The 25,275-nt window shown below is 42.8% G+C and overlaps 1 protein-coding gene across 5 annotated transcripts in view; it reads right to left on the reverse strand.

Annotated features, from left to right (window-relative positions):
- The window catches only part of eva1c (eva-1 homolog C (C. elegans)), a 141,812-nt gene extending 117,479 nt beyond the window's left edge, over nt 1–24,333 (reverse strand). For 2 of the 5 annotated variants that reach the window (XM_048540120.2, XM_048540116.2), the window contains exons 1-2: nt 24,153–24,333; nt 21,294–21,504 (exon numbers count right to left, since the gene is read on the reverse strand). In XM_048540120.2, the coding sequence (XP_048396077.1) occupies nt 21,294–21,402 (109 nt within the window). In that variant the 5' untranslated portion in view covers nt 21,403–21,504; nt 24,153–24,333. The other 3 variants (XM_048540119.2, XM_048540118.2, XM_048540117.2) reach the window with 3 other exon arrangements.
- Between the last annotated feature and the right edge of the window lie 942 nt (nt 24,334–25,275).

Raw genomic sequence — 25,275 nt, forward strand, 5'->3', positions numbered from 1 at the left:
ACTGAGGCTATGCAATTGCTTTCACGCAAGTGGTGTTCTCCAAGCTCACTCGGACTGGTAAGGGTGTTGACTTCCATCGGAATTCCCTATAACTCATATTCTCCACTGGCCACATTTCCCAATGATAAAGTCAGTTGTGAAGTCTGTCTGAAGTCCAGTTGGGTTTCAGCTAGTAGGCTGTTTTGCATGGTACATCATTAATTCTACATATCAAACTCTCTGTCAACATTGCATTAAGGTTTAAACCAAAGTCATATGCATCTGCCAGTCATCTTAGCCTAGTCAAAAATCCCACATGTATTCTCTTGGTTCTTGAATTGATCAGTAAAACTGACAGCTTCTCAGAATTAGAGAAAGCTCTGGGTCATAATATTCCTTAACTAAATCCATCAACTCTTGAAAGGTGCCTCAGGGAAAGTTAGGCCCCTAATAACCGAAAACACTCCAGGTCCACAAGCTGACAAGAGAATTATTTGTTACTTTTCATCTACTCTAATGTCATTTGCCAAGAAAAATAATGCATTTTTTGCACATACTGGTCCCAGTCTTCAACGGTAAGATTGAATGAGTCAAGCTTCCCAATAATGGCATGATGCTAGAAATGCTTAGCCCAACTCAAAGATGACTGTTGTAAGCAAATTCCTTCAGGAGTGTTCTTTTCTCCTGTTGCCACTGAAATAACTCCACACAAGCTGATATTCCATCACCAAGTCACCCTTTGTTTACATATAGAGAGTCCTTGACACTGATCCAGCTCCCACAGAGCTAGCTGTCAAATTGAACAGGATGTCTGACATTCCTGTTCTTATCTGTCAGCCAGGGCTCCCTTATTGGACCAGGTTAACAGCCCCAGTCAGGAAACTCATTCCACGAGGTCCACCTGGCTGACTTCATTAAACTCACTACAAGAAATGTAACATTAAGGAGATGTTGTGATACAGTGGACCAGGTTCAAATTTCCCCTTCTCCTGAGGCATGGAATAACATCTCTGAATAGACTGATATGGAAAATATCTGGAAACCTAACAATAAATGAGCTCTGATGCTGCCTGCTGTGCTCCTCCAGCTCCATACGGTGTTATCTCTGACTCCAGCATCAGCAGCTCTTATTACCTCTGCATGAGTTATCACACCAATGCGAAGCCTCTTCTAGGGATGTCTATCTTGAAGAAGCTATCCTCCTCCCTCTGTAACCCTCTGGTAATCTCTTCGGCCCTGAAACTGCTCAATCATATAGTGAAACAGACCAGGTACTACTGCCACATTGCCTCTGATACTGCTTGGTCTGCTGTGCTCCTCCAGCTCCACACTGTGTTACCCAGAATGACACTTCCAGTGAAGTTTTCTTGGAACTACACAGAGAGGCAGGATCAGGAGGAAACTTGAGAATTAGTTTGCTCCAATGTGGGAATGAATCAGTTTTGGAGAATCCAGGTCAGCTACATGGACTGCAGCTGCAGATAACCAAGTAAGGTCTTTAAGAAACCAAAATAGGGAATGGTTGCAGCAGGTGGGGGATCTTACAACACCAGTACTCATTAGAGTTTAGAGGGTTGAGGGGAGATCTAATAGAAACTTACAAGATAATGTATGGCTTAGAAGGGGTGGACGCTGGGAAGTTGTTTCCATTTGGCAGGGAGACTAGGACCCGTGGGTACAGCCATAAAATGAGAGGGGGTAAACTTAAAACTGAAATGAGACAACATTTCTTCAGCCAGAGAGTGGTGGGTTTGTGGAATTCATTGCCACGGAGTGCAGTGGAGGCCGGGACATTGGGTGCCTTCAAGGCAGAGATTGACAAATTCTTGATCTCAGAAGGAATCAAAGGCTACAGGGAGAGTGCAGGGAAGTGGAGTTGAAATGCCCATCAGCCATGATTTAAATGGCGGAGTGGACTTGAAGGGCCGAATAGCCTTACTTCAACTCCTATGTCTTATGGTCTAACAGTCAGCTCCTCAAATGAGTCTGGAGTCTGACATATGAACAACAGAACCTCTTGGGAGCAAGCCAGGACACCACTGAGGCCTTGAATCCCTAGCATGCCAGCCCTGAAAGGAGAAGACTACAATTTCAGCTGCCGGTTGTGGTGTCACCAGTAAACATTGATGGCCAGGCATTTGTGGCCCTGAATGTTTTCTTTACACATTTTGAATGCTGTCAAAAGCATTTCCAGTTTGAGCTGTCCTGTGGATCTTTGCCTCTCTCAGTAGCATCTAACTCTCCTGGTGAGACGGCTAACTTCCACAGCTTTTAGCCCTCTGAATGGGCCTCTTCTCTGGACAGTCTGTCCATCATCCTCAATTAACGAAGGGTATTCTGAATTGGGTGCTTTCTGTAAGATTGTGACACGCTACGGCCAGCTCACATCATTGAAGGTGGCAGCTACCAGTTCCAAAGCAGGAGTCATATCTAACTGAAAATGTTGTCTCTGTTTCTCTGTCCACAAATGCTGCTAGCATTTTGGTTTTATACCACTGAAGCTGGGACTGGCATTTGATCGGATATAGAATCATATTCCACAGTATTTTTAATGTATAAAAGTCTAGTGCATTTTCATGATGGACTAGATGCACTAACATTGTTAGATCAAGTTTGAATATTTTGTCTTCCAAGACACTTCAGCAAGATGTGTGATCTCTACAAAACATAATAGACCAGAATTTGCAAAACAAATTATGCAATGACAAATAATTTTACGTACTTTTAATGCACAACTCAATACAAGGATTGTACACCAACTTTAAGTCTGCTTTACTTTTGCAAATATCCTTCCATTCCTCTCCCTGTACCTTACATCATCTCTGAACATAAGGTTCTCTAAAGCCCTTACAGGATGACTCTGAAAGGATTTTATGAAAACAGCCTGCGGTAATTATTCCTTACATTCATTCTTTGATCTCCAGCCCACCTTTAATACTTTTGTTTGTGAAATTACTCTCACAAAAAGCTGATACAGGTGGGGGAAAAGTTATGTTACAAAAAGTTATGTTGCAAAAATGGATTAAAAATCATAAGATCAACAAGGCTCAATCAAAAGTATGGAGCATTATTGTGACTACTTTGCACAACACCTCATTATAGTTCTTTTCTCAACCATGTCAAATTTGTTATCAACACGGCAACTTCAAAACTATTCAATCGGATTACTTAATTAGATCTCCTTTTCTCCTTTCCTGTCCTGGAGGCAGTAATATCTGCTGTTCTGTTGGATCTCAACTCAGTAGATACCATTCATTGATATGATCCAAAATAATGACTATCACCAGGAAATTTGACAAAAGGTGACATCAAAACTGTTGCTTTCCAGCAGGTCACAGATTTTCAGGGATCCTGCTTGATTCTTTCTGCAAACATCTTTCAATATTGTCTTGCTCCTTAGAGAATAGACAGTAAAGGTAAGCCACTACATCCCACGTCCTTGACTAAAACTAAACTAGGCTTGCCTTTCAAATATGGTGACTCCAAGAGCAGGTCAGATGCTAGGAATCCTGCAGCAAGTAATTAATCTCTAATCCTCTCAAAGCCTGTTCACAATATTCCCCACTTGACTTGAAGAGGGCAACTCCAACAATACTCAAGAACCTGACACCATCCAGGAAAAAGCAGCTCACTTGACTTTTTTAAAAATTCATTCATAGGATGTAAGCATTGCTGGCCAGACCAGCATTTATTACCCATCCCCACTTGCCCAGAGGGCAGTTAAGTGTCAACCATATTGCTGTGGGTCTGAAGTCACAGGTAGGACAGACCAGATAAGGACAGCAGTTTCCTTCCCTAAAAGACATTAGTGAACCAGATATTTTTTCTTAATAATTGACAACAATTTCACGGTCAATATTAGACCCGTAATTCCAGAATTTTTTATTGAATTCAATTTCCACCACCCACCATGCCAGGATTTGAACCTAGGTCCCGAGAACTTTACCTGGGTCTCTAGATTAATAGTCCAGTGATAATATTGGCACTACATCCACAAACATTCATTTTCTCCACCGTCAACACTTAGTAGCAGCAGTGTATACTATCTACAACATGCACTGCAGAAATTCACCAAGTGTCTTTAGACAGCACCTTCCAAACCCACATATACTTCATTCTAGAAGGACAAAGGCAGCAGATACATAAAAACACCACCACAAACAACTTCCCCTCCAAGCCGTTCACCATGCTGAATTGGAATAGTTTACACTTGCTTCTGTATCATGAGGTCAAACTCCTGGAATTCCCTCCCTAATGGCACTGTGGCTTAACCTACAGCACTGCAGCAGTTCACTATCACCTTCTGAAGGGAAGCTAGGGATGAGCAATAACAGTTGGCCCAAACAGTGGCACCCACATTCCACAAGTGAATTTTTAAAAATCAATTTGTCCTATCATATTTCAATCATTTGCTTTTGCTCATGTTAAACTTAATTCAAATTTGTCGTAGCAACGTTGGTAATTATTTTTATTGTGGACTTCATGAGGAAGCTGTTGAGTGTAAATTATGGACCTTTCAATGGATCTTAGGTTGTACAAGGTAAAACATAAGGCAACTGTAGTCCAAGTCTGACGATGAAGCATGTCTGTCAAAAGCGTTCTTCGAATAAACAGCAGCACAGCGTGGGCTGTCGATCTGCAATGCCCTAATGATTTATCTGGTTGCTTCCTTTTCTTCCAGCTCCCCTACTGGCTCCTATAGTTGGCCCTCTGAACATTTACTGGCAATAATGGCCAATCTCTGATGATTATCAGATTGTGTGACAAGTCACCAGACACAATTGTCAGTCAAGTATTCAAGAGGACCTTCTCCACCAGGCAAGGGTTTCCTTGAGGACCTCAACTGCTTGTTCATTAGAATGTGATGGTTGGGTAGTTCTCATGTTATGAGTCCTCAGTTAATGATCAATCTTCAGTTTCAGAGCCATGGAATCAGAAGCAATGTATATTGTTATTAGGTTTGCAATGTTCTGTTGAATAAATTACTGTCTTACCACAAAATCAGGGAATGACGTGGGCTTCTACACAAAGCTGATTAAATACTTTGCAGGATAAGCATGTTCCATACAAGAGGTAAAACTCATTAGAAACACAAGAACATTAAATCATGACTGTTACCTCACATTTTCACAACAACTTAGAATTTCAAAATTGTACTTTTGCATTAATAACAGCATGATCAAGCTAAATGCAGTTATTCTAATTTAAATAAAATCCAATAAATAAACTCTTCTATCACTGGGAGTTGGGAGGTATGCCAACTGACTCATCAAGCTGGCTCTATCGTTTTTATGACAACATTATGAGGAAAATGTAAATTCTGTTTTCTCTATTTGGATATTCATAATTCAGCTTCCAATGCATTTGCTCAGTTTAATTGTTCTCATATTTTCCAAAAAATAGTACATTTGATTCTGCTATAACACAATATCTGTGCTCCCATAGAAATAATGAGTCATTTGGGAAAAGCGGGATTGGGGCAGACCACCAAAACAAAATCACTCAAAAGCCTAACACAAGGGTAGCACGGTATGAAGAATTGTTTAATTTATATCTAATAATGGAACAAAAGTAAATTTATCACTTTACCTTGAAAAATTGTCAAGACGACTTTATGGGGGAGGAGGTTTTGAGGCTGCGCTATTGTTAATGGAGGGGCTGATGGTCATCGTCATCATCATCACCTTCAGGTGCAATTGTATTTCCAGGGTTAGGGCGAAAAGTAGTAAATCCAGAAGTGGATGGCTGTGGTTCAATGCCTTCTGACTATTTCTTGGGAGTTGGCTTGAAAAAGGCATTCAGGTTTTGCTGCTTTGCCTTTTTCTTCTTTCACGAAGAAGCTGTTCATAGAGTGCCAAATAAGATCTGATTCCATGAACTACTATCTCGCTGCGTTCTGCATTGTAATCATTGTCCTTTAAGAGCTGCAACTGCTTCTCAATTTCCCACAGGAGAGAAGACCAGGCAGAAGTGGAAAGCTTTCATGGTGCTGCATCTTGAACTTCACCTTCTTCATCCCCAGCTTCCATTTCCCCCACTGCATTAGTTTTTGTAGATCAGCTGTAGAGAGGTCTTCACAGTGGGACTCAAACAGCGCTTCAACATCTCACTCTCCACTTCTTCAAATCCAACTTGCTTTGCTGGATCAACACAATGTTCTCTGATTCTTTGCAGGTCCTCTGACAGATCAAAGCCTTTAAAATCTTGAAAAAAATCTGGGAAAAGCTTCTGCCAGACTGCATGCAAGCAGTCCTTGCTGACGTCACCCTAGGTATCCACAATAATGTTAATTGCATTCTTGATGTTAAAGCTCTTCCAAAAAAAAGAAAATCACGGAGTACTGTACGTCTCACAGAAAGCACTTCACAACAAAGTCTGCTAAATGATTACATGTGCCGGTGTGGAGGCTCTTTCAGCATTAACATTGTGCATATTCAGGACAAAGTCTGAAAAATAATCATGTGATACCAATGCACACTCCTCCTCGCAACAATGGAATTATGTTATAGTCAACACAAGTTCGCATTTTAGAAACAGCATTCCCCTATTCGTCAGGCACATTATAGCCAATTCGCATCACCAGAACCCACATTATAGCAGAACCGACTATATTAATATGTCAATATTCACTCAACAAGGTTAGAAGGACAAATTGGTTCGTAAATAGATCAGCAATGGAATGAGGGGTGGCTTTATCAGGACAGGTTTGGAAACACTTCATGCCATATTAGTAAATCTCTCATTTGTATCAGGCATATCAAGTCGTGGAACACTAGATTGGCTTTTTCCAAATGTTCCAGCTAATTTTTCCAAATTATAAGTAATAAAATTACAAGTCTAGCTTTCAAAAAAACAAAAAGGGCTGTGTAAAACATGACTAATAAGCTGAACATTACTTTGATAAAAAGCAACATTAGAAAAATTATCTACAGTCTCCTAATATCAGAATTATAAGTCAATTATTTGCCCTGGAAGGTCTGCCACTTAGTTTCAACCAATGTTTTTCCATGAGCTAAGTCCAAAAAGAACTAGTGCAAAGCCAGATAAGTGGCATGTCCAATAGTAGCCAGTTGTGAAAATAAAGGAACAAGTCAGAACATATGGTGGCCAAAATGGTAGAGAAATATCTTGTCCTGCTAACAATGGGGAAGGAAGGACTTGGTTCCATTTGTAAACTATTAACTACATTTGTGGCACACATGGTTTTTGTAACAATGCAATATAAATAACATTTGGCTTGTGTCTGAGAGTCCTAAGGAGCATGACTGCTACTTGTTACAACAATAATTCTGAAATAAAAACAGAGGACATAAACAATTGTAATTTCACTCACCACAGACAAAGTAGGAATAATATACTGAGAGGAGTTAACAAAATTGCAGGAAATGTTGCTCTACACTTCCAAAAAGATGCACAATATTGTTAAGAAACAAAAGTGAATAATTGTACACATACTATACATTTGATAAATTTAGCACATTGTCTATTGAACTCCATCTGAAAAAGTCACACAGAATTCTTATATTGGTGGAAGAAGAAACAGTTAAAGTATCACAAAAGGTACAGCACATTTTGTACTTTGGCCGTGTAAAACACAAAAAAGTTGTTAATCATCAGCCGAATTAGAACAATAGCAAAGGCCTATAAATAATTTGAATTCATTGGACCTTCACTGGCTTCAGCTAACAGAACTTATAAATATATTTTACAAAACCATAAGTCACTGGAATGCTTGTGAAAAGCACTAATGTAACTTTTCAAGAGGTAGCTCAAATGAGCCAAGTTTAATATAGAACAGCCTAAATAAATTCTATTATCCCTTTAAGGTTCTTTTTTTCCTAATTTGACTCCCTAAAGACTTTAATTAGGTAAGAACTGGCAGCATGAGATTTACTTTTTAAAAAAAACACGTAAAGTGTTAATTAAACTTTCATTAAGTTACTACTTTAACTGACAAAAGAGTAAAATGATTAACCAGAGATAATGGGAACTGCAGATGCTGGAGAATTCCAAGATAACAAAGTGTGAAGCTGGATGAACACAGCAGGCCAAGCAGCATCTCAGGAGCACAAAAGCTGATGTTTCAGGCCTAGACCCTTCATCAGAGAAGGGGATGGGGAGAGGGTTCTGGAATAAATAGGGAGAGAGGGGGAGGTGGACTGAGGATGAAGAGAAAAGAAAATAGGTGGAGAGGAGAGTATAGGTGGGGAGGTAGGGAGGGGATAGGTCAGTCCAGGGAAGACGGACAGGTCAAGGAGGTGGGATGAGGTTAGTAGGTAGGAAATGGAGGTGTGGCTTGAGATGGGAGGAAGGGATGGGTGAGAGGAAGAACAGGTTAGGGAGGCCGAGACAGGCTGGGCTGGTTTTGGGATGCAGTGGGGGGAGGGGATGAGCTGGGCTGGTTGTGTGATGCAGTGGGAGAAGGGGAGATTTTGAAGCTGGTGAAGTCCATATTGATACCATTGGGCTGCAGGGTTCCCAAGCGGAATATGAGTTGCTGTTCCTGCAACCTTCGGGTGGCATCCTTGTGGCACTGCAGGAGGCCCAATGATGGACATGTCATCTGAAGAATGGGAGGGGGAGTTAAAATGGTTCGCAACTGGGAGGTGCAGTTGTTTATTGCGAACCGAGCGGAGGTGTTCTGCAAAGCGGTCCCCAAGCCTCCGCTTGGTTTCCCCAATGTGGAGGAAGCCACACTGGGTACAATGGATACAGTATACCACATTGGCGGATGTGCAGGTGAACCTCTGCTTAATATAGAAAGTCATCTTGGGGCCTGGGATGGGGGTGAGGGAGGAAGTGTGAGGGCAAGGGTAGCACTTCCTGCGGTTGCAGGGGAAGGTGCTGGGTGTGGTGGGGTTGGAGGACAGTGTGGAGCGAACAAGGGAGTCGCGGAGAGCGTGGTCTCTCCGGAAGGCAGACAAGGGTGGGGATGGAAAAATGTCTTGGGTGGTGGGGTCGGATTGTAGATGGCGGAAGTGTCGGAGGATGATGCGTTGTATCCGGAGGTTGGTAGGGTGGTGTGTGAGAACGAGGGGGATCCTCTTTGGGCGGTTGTGGCGGGGGCGGGGTGTGAGGGATGTGTTGCGTGAAATGCGGGAGACGCGGTCAAGGGCGTTCTCGACCACTGTGGGGGGAAAGTTGCGGTCCATGAAGCACTTGGACACCTGGGATGTGCGGGAGTGGAATGCCTCATCCTGGGAGCAGATGTGGCGGAGGCAAAGGAATTGGTAATAGGGGATGGAATTTTTGCAGGAGGGTGGGTGGGAGGAGGTGTATTCAAGGTAGCTGTGGGAGTTGGTGGGCTTGAAATGGACATCAGTAACTAGCTGGTTGCCTGAGATGGAGACTGAGAGGTCCAGGAAGGTGAGGGATATGTTGGAGATGGCCCAGGTGGACTTCTTGACCTGTCCATCTTCCCTGGATTGATCTATCCCCTCCCTCCCTCCCCACCAATACTCTCCTCTCCCACCTATCTTCTTTTCTCTCCATCTTCGGTCCGCCTCCCCCTCTCTCCCTATTTATTCCAGAACCTTCTCCCCATCCCCCTCTCTGATGAAGGGTCTAGGCCCGAAACGTCAGCTTTTGTGCTCCTGAGATGCTGCTTGGCCTGCTGTTTTCATCCAGCTCCACACTTTGTTAAAATGATTAACCATGCAATTTAACATGCTTAACTCCTGCTTACAATATTTCTGACTGCAATGTGATGCTTTTTATGTAGGGATACATTTGGAACAAGACTGTCATTATTAACAGCCAAACACCCTCATTAAATCCCAAGTTAAATGCCCCCCTATTTATTTTATATGACTAATAACATTAGGTGGAATATTTCTACCTGAATTTCATATTAGCTCCAAATTTGGAAATTAGAGCGCATATGTTCTGATATATGGGAGCAATCCCACTGGAGATAAGTGGGTCCATGAAAATCAGGATAGTATTGACTAATAACTATCCTGTGTCTTAACTTGCAATGCGTACTATTTACGCTTTATATTACCTGTTTTTGTTATTGAGGCTATTGCAATGCAGCCGTTACTTTTCTATGATCTGAGCACTCAGAGTAAATTCTACTCATTGAATGAAGATGTAAAAGTTAATACAATCAGGGGGTGTAAACTTTTAAAGATATGCAGCCACTTTAACCAGTGATCATTCTGCAGTGGGGGTTTGCTGCAAATTGAGTCCATTTTTCACATGATGTGTGTTAATCTCAATAAGGATGCTGCAATTGCCCTCAGTGTCTTGAGTAACTATAAAAGTTGCATTAAAAAAACTATAACTAAGAAGTTGACATCAGTAAGAATGACTACGAAGTTGTTCAATTGTTGTTAATAACTGAATGGATTCCCAATGTCCTTTAGTGAAAGAAACCTGGTCTATATTTACATTCACTCTACATCAGTCCGGGACTTAAAGCCATTTACTAAGTCACCTGTCATACAAGTTAATTTTACCACGTTCTAAAGGATGAAAAATGATGGCAATAAATTTTGGACTTGCTGCAATGCGCCAATCATGAGAATTAATTTTTAGAATTATTTGGAAATAAAAGTGAAATAAATATATAAAAATCACTCCAGGTGCCAGTAATCTAACTGATAGCCACTGAAAGCACAATTCCTGAAAATCCCAAACAATTATTATACAAACACCACCACCGCAAAGAAAAAGAATTTCTCAGAATTCCCGTCGTACTATCATAGGCATAATCTAATTTTGGCGTTCAAATAAAACAACCATTCAAGTCAACACCATTTGAAAATTGCAATTAGTGCCTTGTAGTCACTTTTAACAATTTATTATGCCTAGTATAAATCAAGAATTATTGTAACTCTATACAATAAACTACTGTATAAGTATGTTAATAATGACCTTTCTTTGTATGCTGATGCATGATGCAGTGGCAGTTTCCATCTCACGGCAGTAATTTCACTCCTTCCAAAGTCTTTTAATTTAAATCCATGCAGTTTCATAGACATTATTATTTTGATCAGCAGTGAAGAATTAAACAATCAAACCTGCATTTGATTGATGCTATTGATCATTTCTCTTAGTCATTATTCATCTATTGTTGGTACAGATTTATGCAAAGGTACCATAAGTGACAAAATCCTTCTCACAAGTAGCAGTCATTTGTACCAGAGATAATGGGAACTGCAGATGCTGGAGAATCCAAGACAACAAAATGTGAGGCTGGATGAACACAGCAGGCCAAGCAGCATCTCAGGAGCACAAAAGCTGACGTTTCGGGCCTAGACCCTTCATCAGAGAGGGGGATGGGGTGAGGGTTCTGGAATAAATAGGGAGAGAGGGGGAGGCGGACCGAAGATGGAGAGAAAAGAAGATAGGTGGAGAGGAGAGTATAGGTGGGGAGGTAGGGAGGAGATAGGTCAGTCCAGGGAAGACGGACAGGTCAAGGAGGTGGGATAAGGTTAGTAGGTAGATGGGGGTGCGGCTTGGGATGGGAGGAAGGGATGGGTGAGAGGAAGAACAGGTTAGGGAGGTGGAGACAGGTTGGACTGGTTTTGGGATGCAGTGGGTGGAGGGGAAGGGCTGGGCTGGTTGTGTGGTGCAGTGGGAGGAGGGGACGAACTGGGCTGGTTTAGGGATGCAGTTGGGGAGGGGAGTATTTGAAACTGGTGAAGTCCACATTGATACTATTAGGCTGCAGGGTTCCCAGGTGGAATATGAGTTGCTGTTCCTACAACCTTCGAGTGGCATCATTGTGGCACTGCAGGAGGCCCATGATGGACATGTCATCTAAAGAATGGGAGGGGGAGTGGAAATGGTTTGCGACTGGGAGGTGCAGTAGTTTGTTGCGAACTGAGCGGAGGTGTTCTGCAAAGCGGTCTCCAAGCCTCCGCTTGGTTTCCCCAATGTAGAGGAAGCCACACCGGGTACAGTGGATGCAGTATACCACATTGGCAGATGTGCAGGTGAACCTCTGCTTAATGTGGAATGTCATCTTGGGGCCTGGGATAGGGGTGAGGGGGGAGGTGTGGGGGCAAGTGTAGCATTTCCTGTGGTTGCAGGGGAAGGTGCCGGGTGTGGTGGGGTTGGAGGGCAGTGTGGAGCGAACAAGGGAGTCACGGAGAGAGTGGTCTCTCCAGAAAGCAGACAGGGGTGGGGATGGAAAAATGTCTTGGGTGGTGGGGTCGGATTGTAGATGGCGGAAGTGTCGGAGGATGATGCGTTGTATCCGGAGGTTGGTGGGGTGGTGTGTGAGAACGAGGGGGATCCTCTTGGGGCGGTTGTGGCGGGGGTGGGGTGTGAGGGACGTGTTGCGGGAAATACGGGAGACGCGGTCAAGGGCGTTCTCGATCACTGTGGGGGGAAAGTTGCGGTCCTTGAAGAACTTGGACATCTGGGATGTGCGGGAGTGGAATATCTTGTCGTGGGAGCAGATGCGGCAGAGGCGGAGGAATTGGGAATAGGGGATGGAATTTTTGCAGGAGAGTGGGTGGGAGGAGGTGTATTCTAGGTAGCTGTGGGAGTCGGTGGGCTTGAAATAGACATCAGTTACAAGCTCGTTGCCTGAGATGGAGACTGAGAGGTCCAGGAAGGTGAGGGATGTGCTGGAGATGGCCCAGGTGAACTGGAGGTTGGGGTGGAAGGTGTTGGTGAAGTGGATGAACTGTTCGAGCTCCTCTGGGGAGCAAGAGGCGGCGCCGATACAGTCATCAATGTACTGGAGGAAGAGGTGGGGTTTGGGGCCTGTGTAGGTGCGGAAGAGGGACTGTTCCACGTAACCTACAAAGAGGCAGGCATAGCTGGGGCCCATGCGGGTGCCCATGGCCACCCCCTTAGTCTGTAGGAAGTGGGAGGAGTCAAAAGAGAAGTTGTTGAGGGTGAGGACGAGTTCGGCTAGGCGAATGAGGGTGTCGGTGGAGGGGGACTGGTCGGGCCTGCGGGACAGGAAGAAGCGGAGGGCCTTGAGGCCATCTGCATGCGGAATGCAGGTTTATAGGGACTGCATGCAGAATGCAGGTGTATAGGCAGTCATTTGTACGTCCAGAGAACAAATGTTATCATTACTCAGGTATGAAAAATGTTACAGATAAAACCAATTTTCACTTTAAGTCCACAATAAACATCAATAGAATTAACTGAATATTAATCAGAAGCGAGAATAATATCTGATTTCCCAGTTCATTTCAGGGAAACTAATGGCTAAACATTGGTTTGGTGTGAATTTCAGATGCAGGGATCATGATTCATGATCTGTCTACATGAGTATCATCAGAGGTAAGCAGCGCAAAAATGTCGTACTCCCACCATATTACTATTACTGTGGTATGGTGTTGAGTATCCACCTTGCTGGTAAGGTCCTCTGACTCAGTAGAAGTGTGGACAATATTGTGCTAATGGCACATAATACAGCAAGCCTGGCAGTCCTTCCATTTTAAAGGGGAGCCACACTCGAAAATGTTGCTGCAGCTTGGAGCATGAAATAAAATACAAGGGCAGTGAGTGGGTTCCAGCATGATGGAACTGTTAACAACAGAGATGGGCAAGGAGAAAGTTATCATGAATTATATTTTTATAGCCCTCTGGGTTCAGCATTGGAAGCGCATGGGAGTTAAAATATAGCTAGAGTGCTAATTTCTAGTGCCATCCTTCACCTCATTTCAAGAGAAATAAACTCTAATAAGGAACTTAATAACAACATTTCTTGAAGTTTCCTTTATATTTCACTTTTTCCTTGAAAGCACGAATAACCTGTTCCTTCTACCGAAATAAAAATTCAAGTCGTGGTAAATAATTGTCTACTGTTTGTGAAGTTCAGGAACCAGTCAACCACATGCTTCTCTTATGACCGTAGCTCACTATTCGGTGGGTGGCCGCCACAGTTTAGTAAGGACTACTCAAGATCATTTTAGAGGAGGCCAACTTGGATTTTCTAGTCAGCCTCCAGGATCCGGCAGCAGATTTGTTGTCCTTATCTAACCACTGTTGGAAAGGTGGTGGTGAGCTGCTTTCTTGATCCACGACAGCCCAAGATGTGGCTATATTCTCAGTGCTATTAGGATGTTCATCATTTAGACGTACAATGTAAATTACTCTTAGTGTGATATAAACAAATAAGGTAGGACAAAGATGATTACACTGAGTAGAGAAATGTTTTCATATATAATTGGCAATTAATTTTATTCTGTACATCTAACTTAGCCTATCTTTTCAATAATCAATATGAAATATGAATCAGATGGAGATAATATTTCCTCTAACTATATCAATATTCAGTAGATATTTATATTTATTTAGGATAGCATTATGAACTAAACATAACTGAAAACTATTTTTGAAGAAATAAAAGACTACAAAATATAGATTTTAAATTCTATATTTAACCACATAAATCTATACAATCGTCATTACCAGGTTATATTTCACAGATTTAGAATATTATATAGAATATTTTCTGATTAGATCAGTCACGATAAAGTGCATTTTCTTGATAATTTCAAAAGCAGGTCTAATTTTTTGAAATGAATACAAGCATGATGTACCATGAAGGGGTAGGCTGCAAGAGTGTATCCATGATTCCCACATGAATTCTCCATCATACTGATTGAAGAATTGTATTTCTAGCAGGTGCTGTTTATTTCACTGCCTACAGAGAGAAAAGCAGAGTCACTGTTTCGACTACTCCTGCACCCGTCGCTACAGCCAACTATAGCGTGACTTTGGAACAGCCTACGCTTAGGCGCTCTCATTATCCAGTTTACCTAGTACAATGATGGGGCGGAACGTCTCATCTTCTTCCTGTCTTACATTTACCGTTAGAGCATATCATGCCTGTGTAAACTTAACAAGTCAAGTCAGTTTTTAGATCCTGCTGCCATACAGACAGTAGATGATACAGCCAGTGACTGGTCAACTCTGTAGGTCAGACAGTGGTTCAACATACCTGGCCACTTCCAGAAAACACACAACAGTGCCAAATGAGAGCTTGGAGGAGAGTAGTGGATCTCCCATGAAAGAAAAACTGTCAAAAGGTGAATGACCTCATCATTGAATTAGCCAATAGCTATGAGTTCGTTCATTCAAAAAAGCAACAATGAGCAGCATGAAACATGACAGTAAAATGCTTAACTCATATGGCATACAAAATCGCCATTGAAGGATCATGATCATAAGTACTGAATAAAATGGGATGGATAGCTTTCACAGGAACCCTGACAATAGTCAATTGGCGGCAGTGATATAACCATTGGAGCACCTGAAGGCAAGGCATTTTCATTCTGATGGCATTTTCCATCCTGTTCATCCCACCCACTGATACATCTAATCAATACTCAATACATCTCCCCAGAATTCTGACCTCAATATCCATTCAATAAAAAATACCCACACTCTGCATGGTCAGGAACTCTTTCACTAATTTGAATGTGTGGCTGCTCTGGTACGAGAGCACTGTGGGTAGTAACGTCTGCCACTGAGATAGACAAGGGCATGTGGTATGTGGGAAAATACCACCTGCAAGTTGCCCTCTCAAATATAAACTGTGCTGACTTGTTGACCTCAGTCTTTCAGTTCCTCTAATATCTCCTACTTTGGCTCAGAGGTAATGTTTGTCAGCTTATGCTTCTGTTAAAGGAGCAACCAAAATGCAAATTGATTTTGACATGAATTAAAAGGCAAATTAAAATAAAATAAATATAAGCTACAGGATGACATTTAATAATATTTTTTCTTAAAGTTTCATTTTACTTTCACCTTTTTCTTGAATGCGCAAGAAGATGTAGCTTTTTCTTTGCAAGGAAAATTCAGATGTTGTGATAGAAAATTGCGTGACACTTCTGAGGTTCAGAAAGTAGTTATGTCCATAGTTCTAACTATGAAGATGACTCACTGCTTGCATTTTTTACTGTCCTGAAAATGGCTTTGTTATTTTGTACATAGAACATAGAACATAGAAAAGTACAGCACAGTACAGGCCCTTCAGCCCACGATGTTGCACCATGGAATAATCCGAATCCAAAAATAAAATAACCTAACCTACATTCCCTTCAATTCACTGCTGTCCATGTGCATGTCCAGCAGTCGCTTAAATGTCACTCATGACTCCGCTTCTACGACTACCACTGGCAAAGTATTCCATGTGCTCACAACTCTCTGGGTGAAGAACCTCCCTCTGCCGTCTCCTCTATACCTTCCTCCTAACACCTTAAAACTATGACCCCTCGTGGCAGTCAATCCTGCTTGGGTAAAGTTAGTTAAAGAACATCTCAAACCAAGGGTACGATTTGAAAAATATATTAAATGAGCGAAAGTATAAATATCAACAATTATAATATTTTCTACAGTCCTAATGCTATGTTTAAAGTAATCAAGAACTAGAATTTACTGCAATTAAAACATTAAAAAGTATGACATTTCTAACCTTGTTTATTTTATGTGTAAATAGCCTCCTGCCAAAGACAAAACTCTGTGATTTCTATTTGCACAATACTCTTTGAATTGGCTCAATACAGGACCAACCATATTCTGTGTTAGCTCAAAACCCCTTGGCCTATTAATGTGAATGAAGTAATATTACAGGTGTAATATATTTCATGCGAACCACTGCATAATATGTTTTCTTCCTGAGCAAAGTAACTGTGAAAAATAGCCAGCCGTAAAACAGAAAACAATGATATTCACTCAGCTAATTAATAACCACAATTATATACTTATTTTCTGACAATGCATGGGAAATATAGGCAGAAAGACGTTCAAATCCATAGAGAAAGTAGTGAAGAATGGATCAGAAATTTAGATCCATGGAAACAATATTACTTCTATTCTTAAAATATATTGGTTTATTTAGTATGGCAGCAATGCCACAGAATAAAGATTCCTGCAACTTTCTGTATCACAGTTACCATTTTTAACAACTGACAACACAATTTTAATAACAGGCTTTGTTTCCTCAACTTATCTCATCCTCCATGTCTGTGGAAAAGTAACGTCATCATTTTAAAACAGGAGGTAAACAGAAATACATAAAACAATATATTCAAATATAAACATAGGGCACTGCAGAGTAGTGGGATGTAGGTTCATGGTTGTTAGCTTCTGTGTATCTTAACTCCCTATCTATACTGATAATGGGAGCTGCAGATGCTGGAGAATCCAAGATAATAAAATGTGAGGCTGGATGAACACAGCAGGCCCAGCAGCATCCCGGGTGCACAAAAGCTGACGTTTCGGGCCTAGACCCTTCATCAGAGAGGGGGGATCTGCCAATGTTGTATACTGCAAAATCCACTGTACCTGGTGTGGCTTCCTCTACACTGGGGAAACCAAGCAGAGGCTTGGGGACTGCTTTGCAGAACACCTCCGCTCGGTTCGCAACAAACAACTGCACCTCCCAGTCGCAAACCATTTCCACTCCCCCTCCCATTCTTTAGACGACATGTCCATCATGGGCCTCCTGCAGTGCCACAATGATGCCACCCGAAGGTTGCAGGAACAGCAACTCATATTCCGCTTGGGAACCCTGCAGCCCAATGGTATCAATGTGGATTTCACAAGCTTCAAAATCTCCCCTTCCCCCACTGTATCCCAAAACCAGCCCAGTTCGTCCCCTCCCCCCACTGCACCACACAACCAGCCCAGCTCTTCCCCTCCACCCACTACATTCCAAAACCAGTCCAACCTGTCTCTGCCTCCCTAACCTGTTCTTCCTCTCACCCATCCCTTCCTCCCACCCCAAGCCGCACCTCCATCTCCTACCTACTAACCTCATCCCACCTCCTTGACCTGTCCGTCTTCCCTGGACTGACCTACCCCCTCCCTACCTCCCCACCTATACTCTCCTCTCCACCTATCTTCTTTTCTCTCCATCTTCGGTCCGCCTCCCCGTCTCTCCCTATTTATTCCAGAACCCTCACCCCATCCCCCTCTCTGATGAAGGGACTAGGCCCGAAACGTCAGCGTTTGTGCTCCTGAGATGCTGCTTGGCCTGCTGTGTTCATCCAGCTTCACATTTTATTATCCCTATCTATACTGCGGCCCACGTAGGAGTGACGGTTGAACACTTTCTTACAGAGTAAATTGGAGACTGAAGCTTGTTCAAAGCCTGGTCTTGGCTGCTACAATTCTATAGTAACATAGAACAGTACAGCACAGAACAGGCCCTTCAGCCCACAATGTTGTGCCGACATTATTGTGCATTGTGTTGCTAAAAAATTCAGCATATAATGTTTGCTACACCATGTTGCCATGCTAACCGGAAAAGAAATCAGCTGATGAATATTTGGTTGTATGTGTACAATTAGCTCTCCCAAGTGGCAAATTTTTAACGCGAGAAGAAAATGAAGAAATGGGGAGGTTTTAAAGGGCCCAGAATATCATTTTCAAATAACACTGGAAGCTGCATTCATCACCTGTGTGCTACCCGGTGGTACCGTATTATTAAACCCGACTGGTGGTCCTTACTGGTACTGCTGCATGTCACATCAAAAATGTGATATTAGTCAAATAATCTAACACTGATACCAAAACCACTCAGTTCCATGCACCACTCCACAATGATCTCTTCCTGTACCCATTAAAACTAAACTTTGAACTCACAAACAAACTGCCTGCCACATTTGCACTGTTCTGCATTGACAAGCTCCCTCGCAGCACTCATTTAATCAATCTGTACAGACACTCCTCTAGAACAGTTGGAAATTGATGCCAGATTGAATCTGGGCTATAAGACAAGGATACTACCATTACCGCACAAGAGTCCTCAGGGCTCATTAAATACACACAGCTCTGCTAACCATGCAATTGAGTCTTAACCATGAAAGTAATTTAGTCCACTGGCTATTGTCAACAAGTGTGCAGTGTAATTGCTCCACCCACCATCTGCTTGCTGTGAAAATTAGCCAATGGCATATATTTTAACATTTAAAGTCAAGAATACAAGTTTTAAGAGATGCAACAAGCTTCGGAGACAATTTGAACTTGGCTTCATGTCGGTTTGAGGTTAGGCCATTTTAATGTGGAACAGAAGAACAGCTTCTATAGTCCTGTTACAATTCTTGGCTTCAATACTATGCCCTTCTTGAGTTACAGTACTGCTCTTGCGCAGAGGCACCCTCAAAATTGTTTTGCATTAACCTGAAAGTAATCCACTCATGAAATTGTTGCTTTAGCATTGGTTACAATGACATACTGTGTTTAAAGAGCAGGTCCAAGGCTGGAAATTCTTTTCTTGGAATTAAAAGGGCTGGAATTCTGACTCATTTCCTGACCACACACTCTCCTGCCCCCAAAGTCTCTTCACCATCTACAAAGCCCAAGTCTAAATTTTCATATAATAGTCTTCATTTGGTAGATATGAGAGGTCCCACAAATGCAAGAAGCTACAAGACAATTCAGGATAAATCAGCCTACTTAATCAATGCCTCATCCATCACCTTAAATATTTATCTATCCATCAATAGTGTAGCAACTGCAAGGTGCATGTAAAATAAACTGGACACTTCTAACTTTCAAAGTTTTGACAAAGGTATGTAGCTCGGGTTGTGGGTGAGGTTATTGACTTGCTCACTGAGCTGGCATGTTCTCGTTCAGACATTTTGTCACCATGCTAGGTGACGTATCAGTGGAGCCTCCGACGAAGAGATGTTGTTCTACTTTGCTTGGAATTCATACTGTCTGGTCCATTATGGTGATAGTGTCATTTCCAGTTTCTCAAACCCACGCAGATCAAAACCGGAAATGACACTATCACCATAATGGACCAGACAATATAAATTCCAAGTCAAGTAGAATAACATCGCGTCATGGTAGGCTCCACTGATGATGTCACCTAGCATGGTAACGAAATGTCTGAACAAGAATAAGCCAGCGAGCAAGTCAACAACCTCATTTCTAACTTTGCTTATTTATAAATAGCCTCACGCTGAACACAAAACGCCAGAATTTCTGTTTACACTATAGTTGGGGTTGGCTCAATACAGGATTGATTCCTTATTCTCCATCCTGATTTCTCCCAACCCCTTGGCACAAATGATCACCTAAAAGATGCACTGCAGCAACTCACCGAGGCTCCCTTGACAGCACCTTCCAAAACTTCTCTCACATAGAACAATAAAGGCTGCAGAAGCATTAGAACACCAACATAAGTATCCCACCAAGTTACACACCATCCTGACTTGGGAAATAATCATTGTTACATTACTTTCATGTGTCAGAGATTCGAATCTTCTGCCAAAAAGGACAGTATCTATACCTGATGGACTGCTGCAGATCAGGAAGGCAGCTCAAGGACAGTTAGGAATGAATAATACATTTGACTTAATCAGCAATGCCCACATCTCATGACAAAACAGTGAAGGCTTGGAAGTGGGTTGACCTTTGGTCATTTGCTAGTTACATGCTGTCCAAAGGAAAACCTTGGAATATTTAAACAAAGTGAATTTTATAAATAAAGTGGTTATATAAATTTGCTATTAAAAAAATTCTCACCACTAAGGAACAAAGCAGCAGTCTACTGAGGCAAATTCCATTGTACTGGTATGCTTAACAGTTGGCATAGCTAGCATACGAGTGTTTACAATGTCAACATTAACTTTACCATTTACTTAATGCGAAAGACAAATTCTTATAATTACTCCTCTACTTATTTCCTTTCACAAGTAAACATTTTGCAAAATTTTCTACATTTAAAATTTTACAAATGTCCGTGTTTAAATAACAAACCATTGACAACTAAAAGAAGAGACTGGAACCTTGATTACAATATATATTATTTAAAGCTGACATTAAAAGGAACACAACTATGGTGAACATCCTCCTTGGCTCTCCTACCATCTTTGAGTTTACTGGTAATGACAAACTCAAAACTCAATTTGCAGTAGGAAAATTTGAGGCTCTGCTCCCTCACATTCCTTCTCATTCTGCATGTTTCAGGATAAAATTTCAAGTTCAGCTTTCAACTTAATGCAGTTTATTCCACTGAAATGTATTAATGCAGTCAACATTCACTGCAGGGTGCACAATGTCATTTCATAATCTTCACATGGGCAATAGTAACCAGTAAATTACTTGACCGTACATGACAATAAAATATTAAATTAAACTAAAACAGACTTATCTTGATCACATTATTGCTTTGAAGTAACACAGTGTGGAGCTGGAAGAGCACAGTAGGCCAAGCAGCATCAGAGGAGCAGGAAAGCTGACGTTTCTAGTCGGGATCCTCCAGCTCCACACTTATTTATCTCAGACTCCAGCATTCGCAGTTCTTACTATTTTTGATTGCTTTGAGGTAATTGTCTATTGAATACTTAGTAATGATTTTTTAAAATAAAATGTTCTCTTACCCGAAAAAATACCTGAAGCACCCATCTCTTTGGTCGAACTAAGTATAAGATAGATCATGCTGAGAAGCACCGGTATCTGTCTCCTATGACATCCATCGAGCAGGTGCATTGTGTATTGGCAACTAGCAGTTCACATCTTTTTAAATCTTTCCCTGACCACGCATCTCCAAGTGAAGTCCTTCTCAAGTGTGTAAATCACAAGCCTGGAAAGCTGGAAACAGAGGAGTTATCACCAAGTTGCCCCAAGTAAATAATGCAATACAAAACTTCACAAATACATTTACCTGAGGTGTGTGATAAACAGGGAGACAAGTGCACAGTGCAACACCAAAGATTCATGAGGACAGCACAGACAGTCAGGTGAGAATATAAGGACAGAACAGACACCCATCTGAGCCATATGTAGAAACTATAGACTGCAAACTGAGGAATTCCAGGTCAGTCACAACCAAGGACCATAACCACAGAATGGAACCTTCCCTAAGGGGCACAAGGACAGTAAAGAAACCGCATGTATGCAACATTAGAACAACTTAGAAGCCCCACCTGACGGGTATGAGGACAGTATAGAAACCCCAACTGAAGGGTATGAGGAGGCTATAGAAACCCCACCTGAGAGACATGGGGACACTACAGAAATAGAAACCTTATCTGAAGCATAAGAGGACTGTATACAAACCCCACCTGAGGGGTAGGGGACAGCATGGAAACCCGATCTCAGGGTCAGGGGGGCAGTATAGAAACCACACCTGAGGGACAGGGGGACAGTACAGAACCCGCACCTGAGGGACAGGGGGACAGCATAGAAACCCCACCTGAGGGACAGGGGGACAGTACAGAAACCCCACCTGAGGGACAGGGGGACAGTACAGAACCCGCACCTGAGGGACAGGGGGACAGTACAGAAACCCCACCTGGGGGACAGGGGGACAGCATAGAAACCCCACCTGAGGGACAGGGGGACAGCATAGAAACCCCACCTGGGGGACAGGGGGACAGTACAGAAACCGCACCTGAGGGACAGGGGGACAGTACAGAAACCCCACCTGAGGGACAGGGGGACAGTACAGAAACCCCACCTGGGGGACAGGGGGACAGCATAGAAACCCCACCTGAGGGACAGGGGGACAGTACAGAAACCCCACCTGGGGGACAGGGGGACAGTACAGAAACCCCACCTGAGGGACAGGGGGACAGTACAGAAACCCCACCTGAGGTGTATGAGGACAGTATTGAAACCCAACCTGAGGAAGCAAGAAACTGGACAGAACTAATACCTGAGGTAACAAGGTGTAGAGCCGGATGAACACAGCAGGCCAAGCAGCATCAGAGGAGCAAGAAGGCTGACGTTTCAGGCCTAGACCCTTCTTCAGAAAATACCTGAATGGGTGTGAGGGTAGGTTCACAGAGGCCGGCGCGCCCAGTTCTGGCTGTGAGCCAATTCTCCTGGTTTCCGCTTTAAATTACCAGTTTGACTGAGCTGTAATACCTCCAGTTCTGGCTGAATCCTGATCCTCCAACTGTTAGTGTGAATGTCTGCTGGTGTATCATGCAGGCGCTCCCTGTCCCCGCGTGTTCCCACTGCCGGCACACATCCAGAAAGTGCGCTGCGAAGCGAACCGTTTTCCTCTTCGCCTCCCGTTCACTCGCCAATGTTTCTTGGCAGTACCGACCTGAATTGGTTTAAATCTCCAGTTCAGTTGGAGTTAGCGTTGACTTGTAAACTTGCAGTTCCAGCGAACGCTCCACAACCCAGTAAGTGTTGGCGGCGTCTTCACCAAATTGTATCCGGAGATCTCCGCTAGACTGTCATCCCTAACTTACCAAGGACGGCTTCTTCAAAATTAAACGTGCAAATGTCAAATTGTTTCCTTTTAAAAGCAGCTCCACATCACGCCATCCAGGTATCCCACATACTTTTGTTAAATGACTGAGCTCGGGAAAATTGGTCGCTGAGATAATGTTTAAGTGCTCTTGGATGTAGAAAAGTCTTTCGTTGTATCTTTCCCCCACGTGATGAAAATCCCCCTCAGGTCCTTGTACCCGAGGAGATGTGTCATCTATTCCCAGTTTGAGGGCTATTCTCCAAGAGTGCGAGTTCTTCCATCATTTATCCACCCTGCTCCTCCTCCCGGTGACCCTGGTTTTCCCAAGTGGATGAATGCGGGAGGAGTCGGCCTTACATGGTTCTGAAATTGTCTAGCTTCTCTCCCGTCCCCATGTGTCTCTCAGCCTCCTGGCCCTCTCTGACCCCACTCTGTTCCGGCCCAAACTTAGATGTTCTTCAAATCAGCGGCCACACGCGATGAACCGCCCCATGTCACCCTCAAATCAGAAGGTCACACCGATTCTCTCTCCCACTCCATCTGCCTCCTCGCACCGCGCTCGCTAATCACGCGTCTACATGAAAAAGAAACGCGTTCGATTGACTTTCTGATCTTCTGGGTGAAAGTAAAGTTAACAGCCGCCAGTGTTTTGGTAGTTGAATTGACAACATGAAGCGTCACGAAGTCTGGGCGGAACGAGTTGTAAATGCTGTACCCCTCTCCAACCCGAAATAAATGGAGGCTCCAAACTTTTCCTCTCCCAACCCCTTGTGGTTCAAAGGCATGAGCGTCATCTAAGAACTTCGTTTGAAGTCTTACATTTGGCAGGTTAATGCGCACTAGATAGATCATATACATTCCAACAGTACTGTATCGTAACCGCTTGTCACACAAAGCTAAAGGACTGCTAGGTACCTGTAAACATAGCGCGCAGCAGATAAAACGCGGTGCCAGGACACGAAAAATGACAAAAGGCAAAGTTGGCTGCTATTTCTTTGACTAATTCCCCACATCAACATGGAAAACGACGCACCTGTGACGTCTACAAGGTTGTTTTGTTTCTGAGCTCAGTTGCTTTAAAGTGCAGAGTACTCGGCTTCCACTGCACCTTCGACAGTTGGATGTAAGCGCTGACCTTTTTAAAAATGCTTTCAGTGCAGCTTCCTCTATGACAAATGCATTCAAAAACAGGTATTCCCCGGATTTCTGCCCGAACCCGTGCGCACGGGAGCACTTTGACTGGTGTAACATGTTTCAGGTTTTAAAGTAAATAATATTAACTGTTACTATTACTGTATATTCTGCAAAGAAATTCCATTGTAGTGCAACGCGCTCCCTCTGGTGGAACTTGCATCCGAATTGACAAAAATGCCAAATCTCAGAGTCACAGGACTGCTACAGCGCGGAAGGAGGCCATTCTACCCATCGCGTCTGCTCTAACCAGTGGGAAATTCCCTTCGTCCCATTTCTCCTCCTCTTCCCCCGAACTCTCCGTTCCCCCAAACCTGCACGTTCTTCCTTTTACTTTGGGCCGCCACCATCACCCTCCCAAGCAGTGCATTCCGGATCGTAAGGACAGTTTCTATGAAAAAAAATTACTTTCTCGTTTTACGTTTGCCTCTTCTGTTAGTTAGTTTGAATTTGTGCCCTCTGGGACAATCCTTTCATGAGTGGGGACAGTTTCTATCTATTCTGTCCACTTATTATTTTGAACACTTGTATCTAATCACTTTTCAACATTTCTTTTTTCAAAGAAAATAATCCCAAACTCTTGAACCTATCCCAACGAGGATTCTTCACCCCTGAAACGATACTTTCTCTGGCACTCTACCTGTGCCTTCTCAGCCTTTCTAAAGTACTATGCCCTGAACTGGACAAAATGTTCCAGCAAATGTAAAACTGATATCTTATACAATTTCAATATAACCTCCACGACCTTGCACTGTATGCCACTAATAATCAAGCTGAGCACACGGTATATTGTTTAAGCTGTTCTGTCAACCTGTCCTGTCAACTGTCAACGCATGTCAGTATAAGCAAGGGTGTCAGCACTGATCCCCTGGAACATCCATACAAATCTTTCTCCAGTTCACAAAAATTTCCATTAACCACTGCTCTCTGTTTCCTGTCACACAGCCAATGTTATACCCATGTTG

The sequence above is a fragment of the Stegostoma tigrinum genome, chromosome 12 (assembly GCF_030684315.1).
Source record: "Stegostoma tigrinum isolate sSteTig4 chromosome 12, sSteTig4.hap1, whole genome shotgun sequence".
Taxonomy (NCBI): Eukaryota; Metazoa; Chordata; class Chondrichthyes; order Orectolobiformes; family Stegostomatidae; genus Stegostoma; species Stegostoma tigrinum.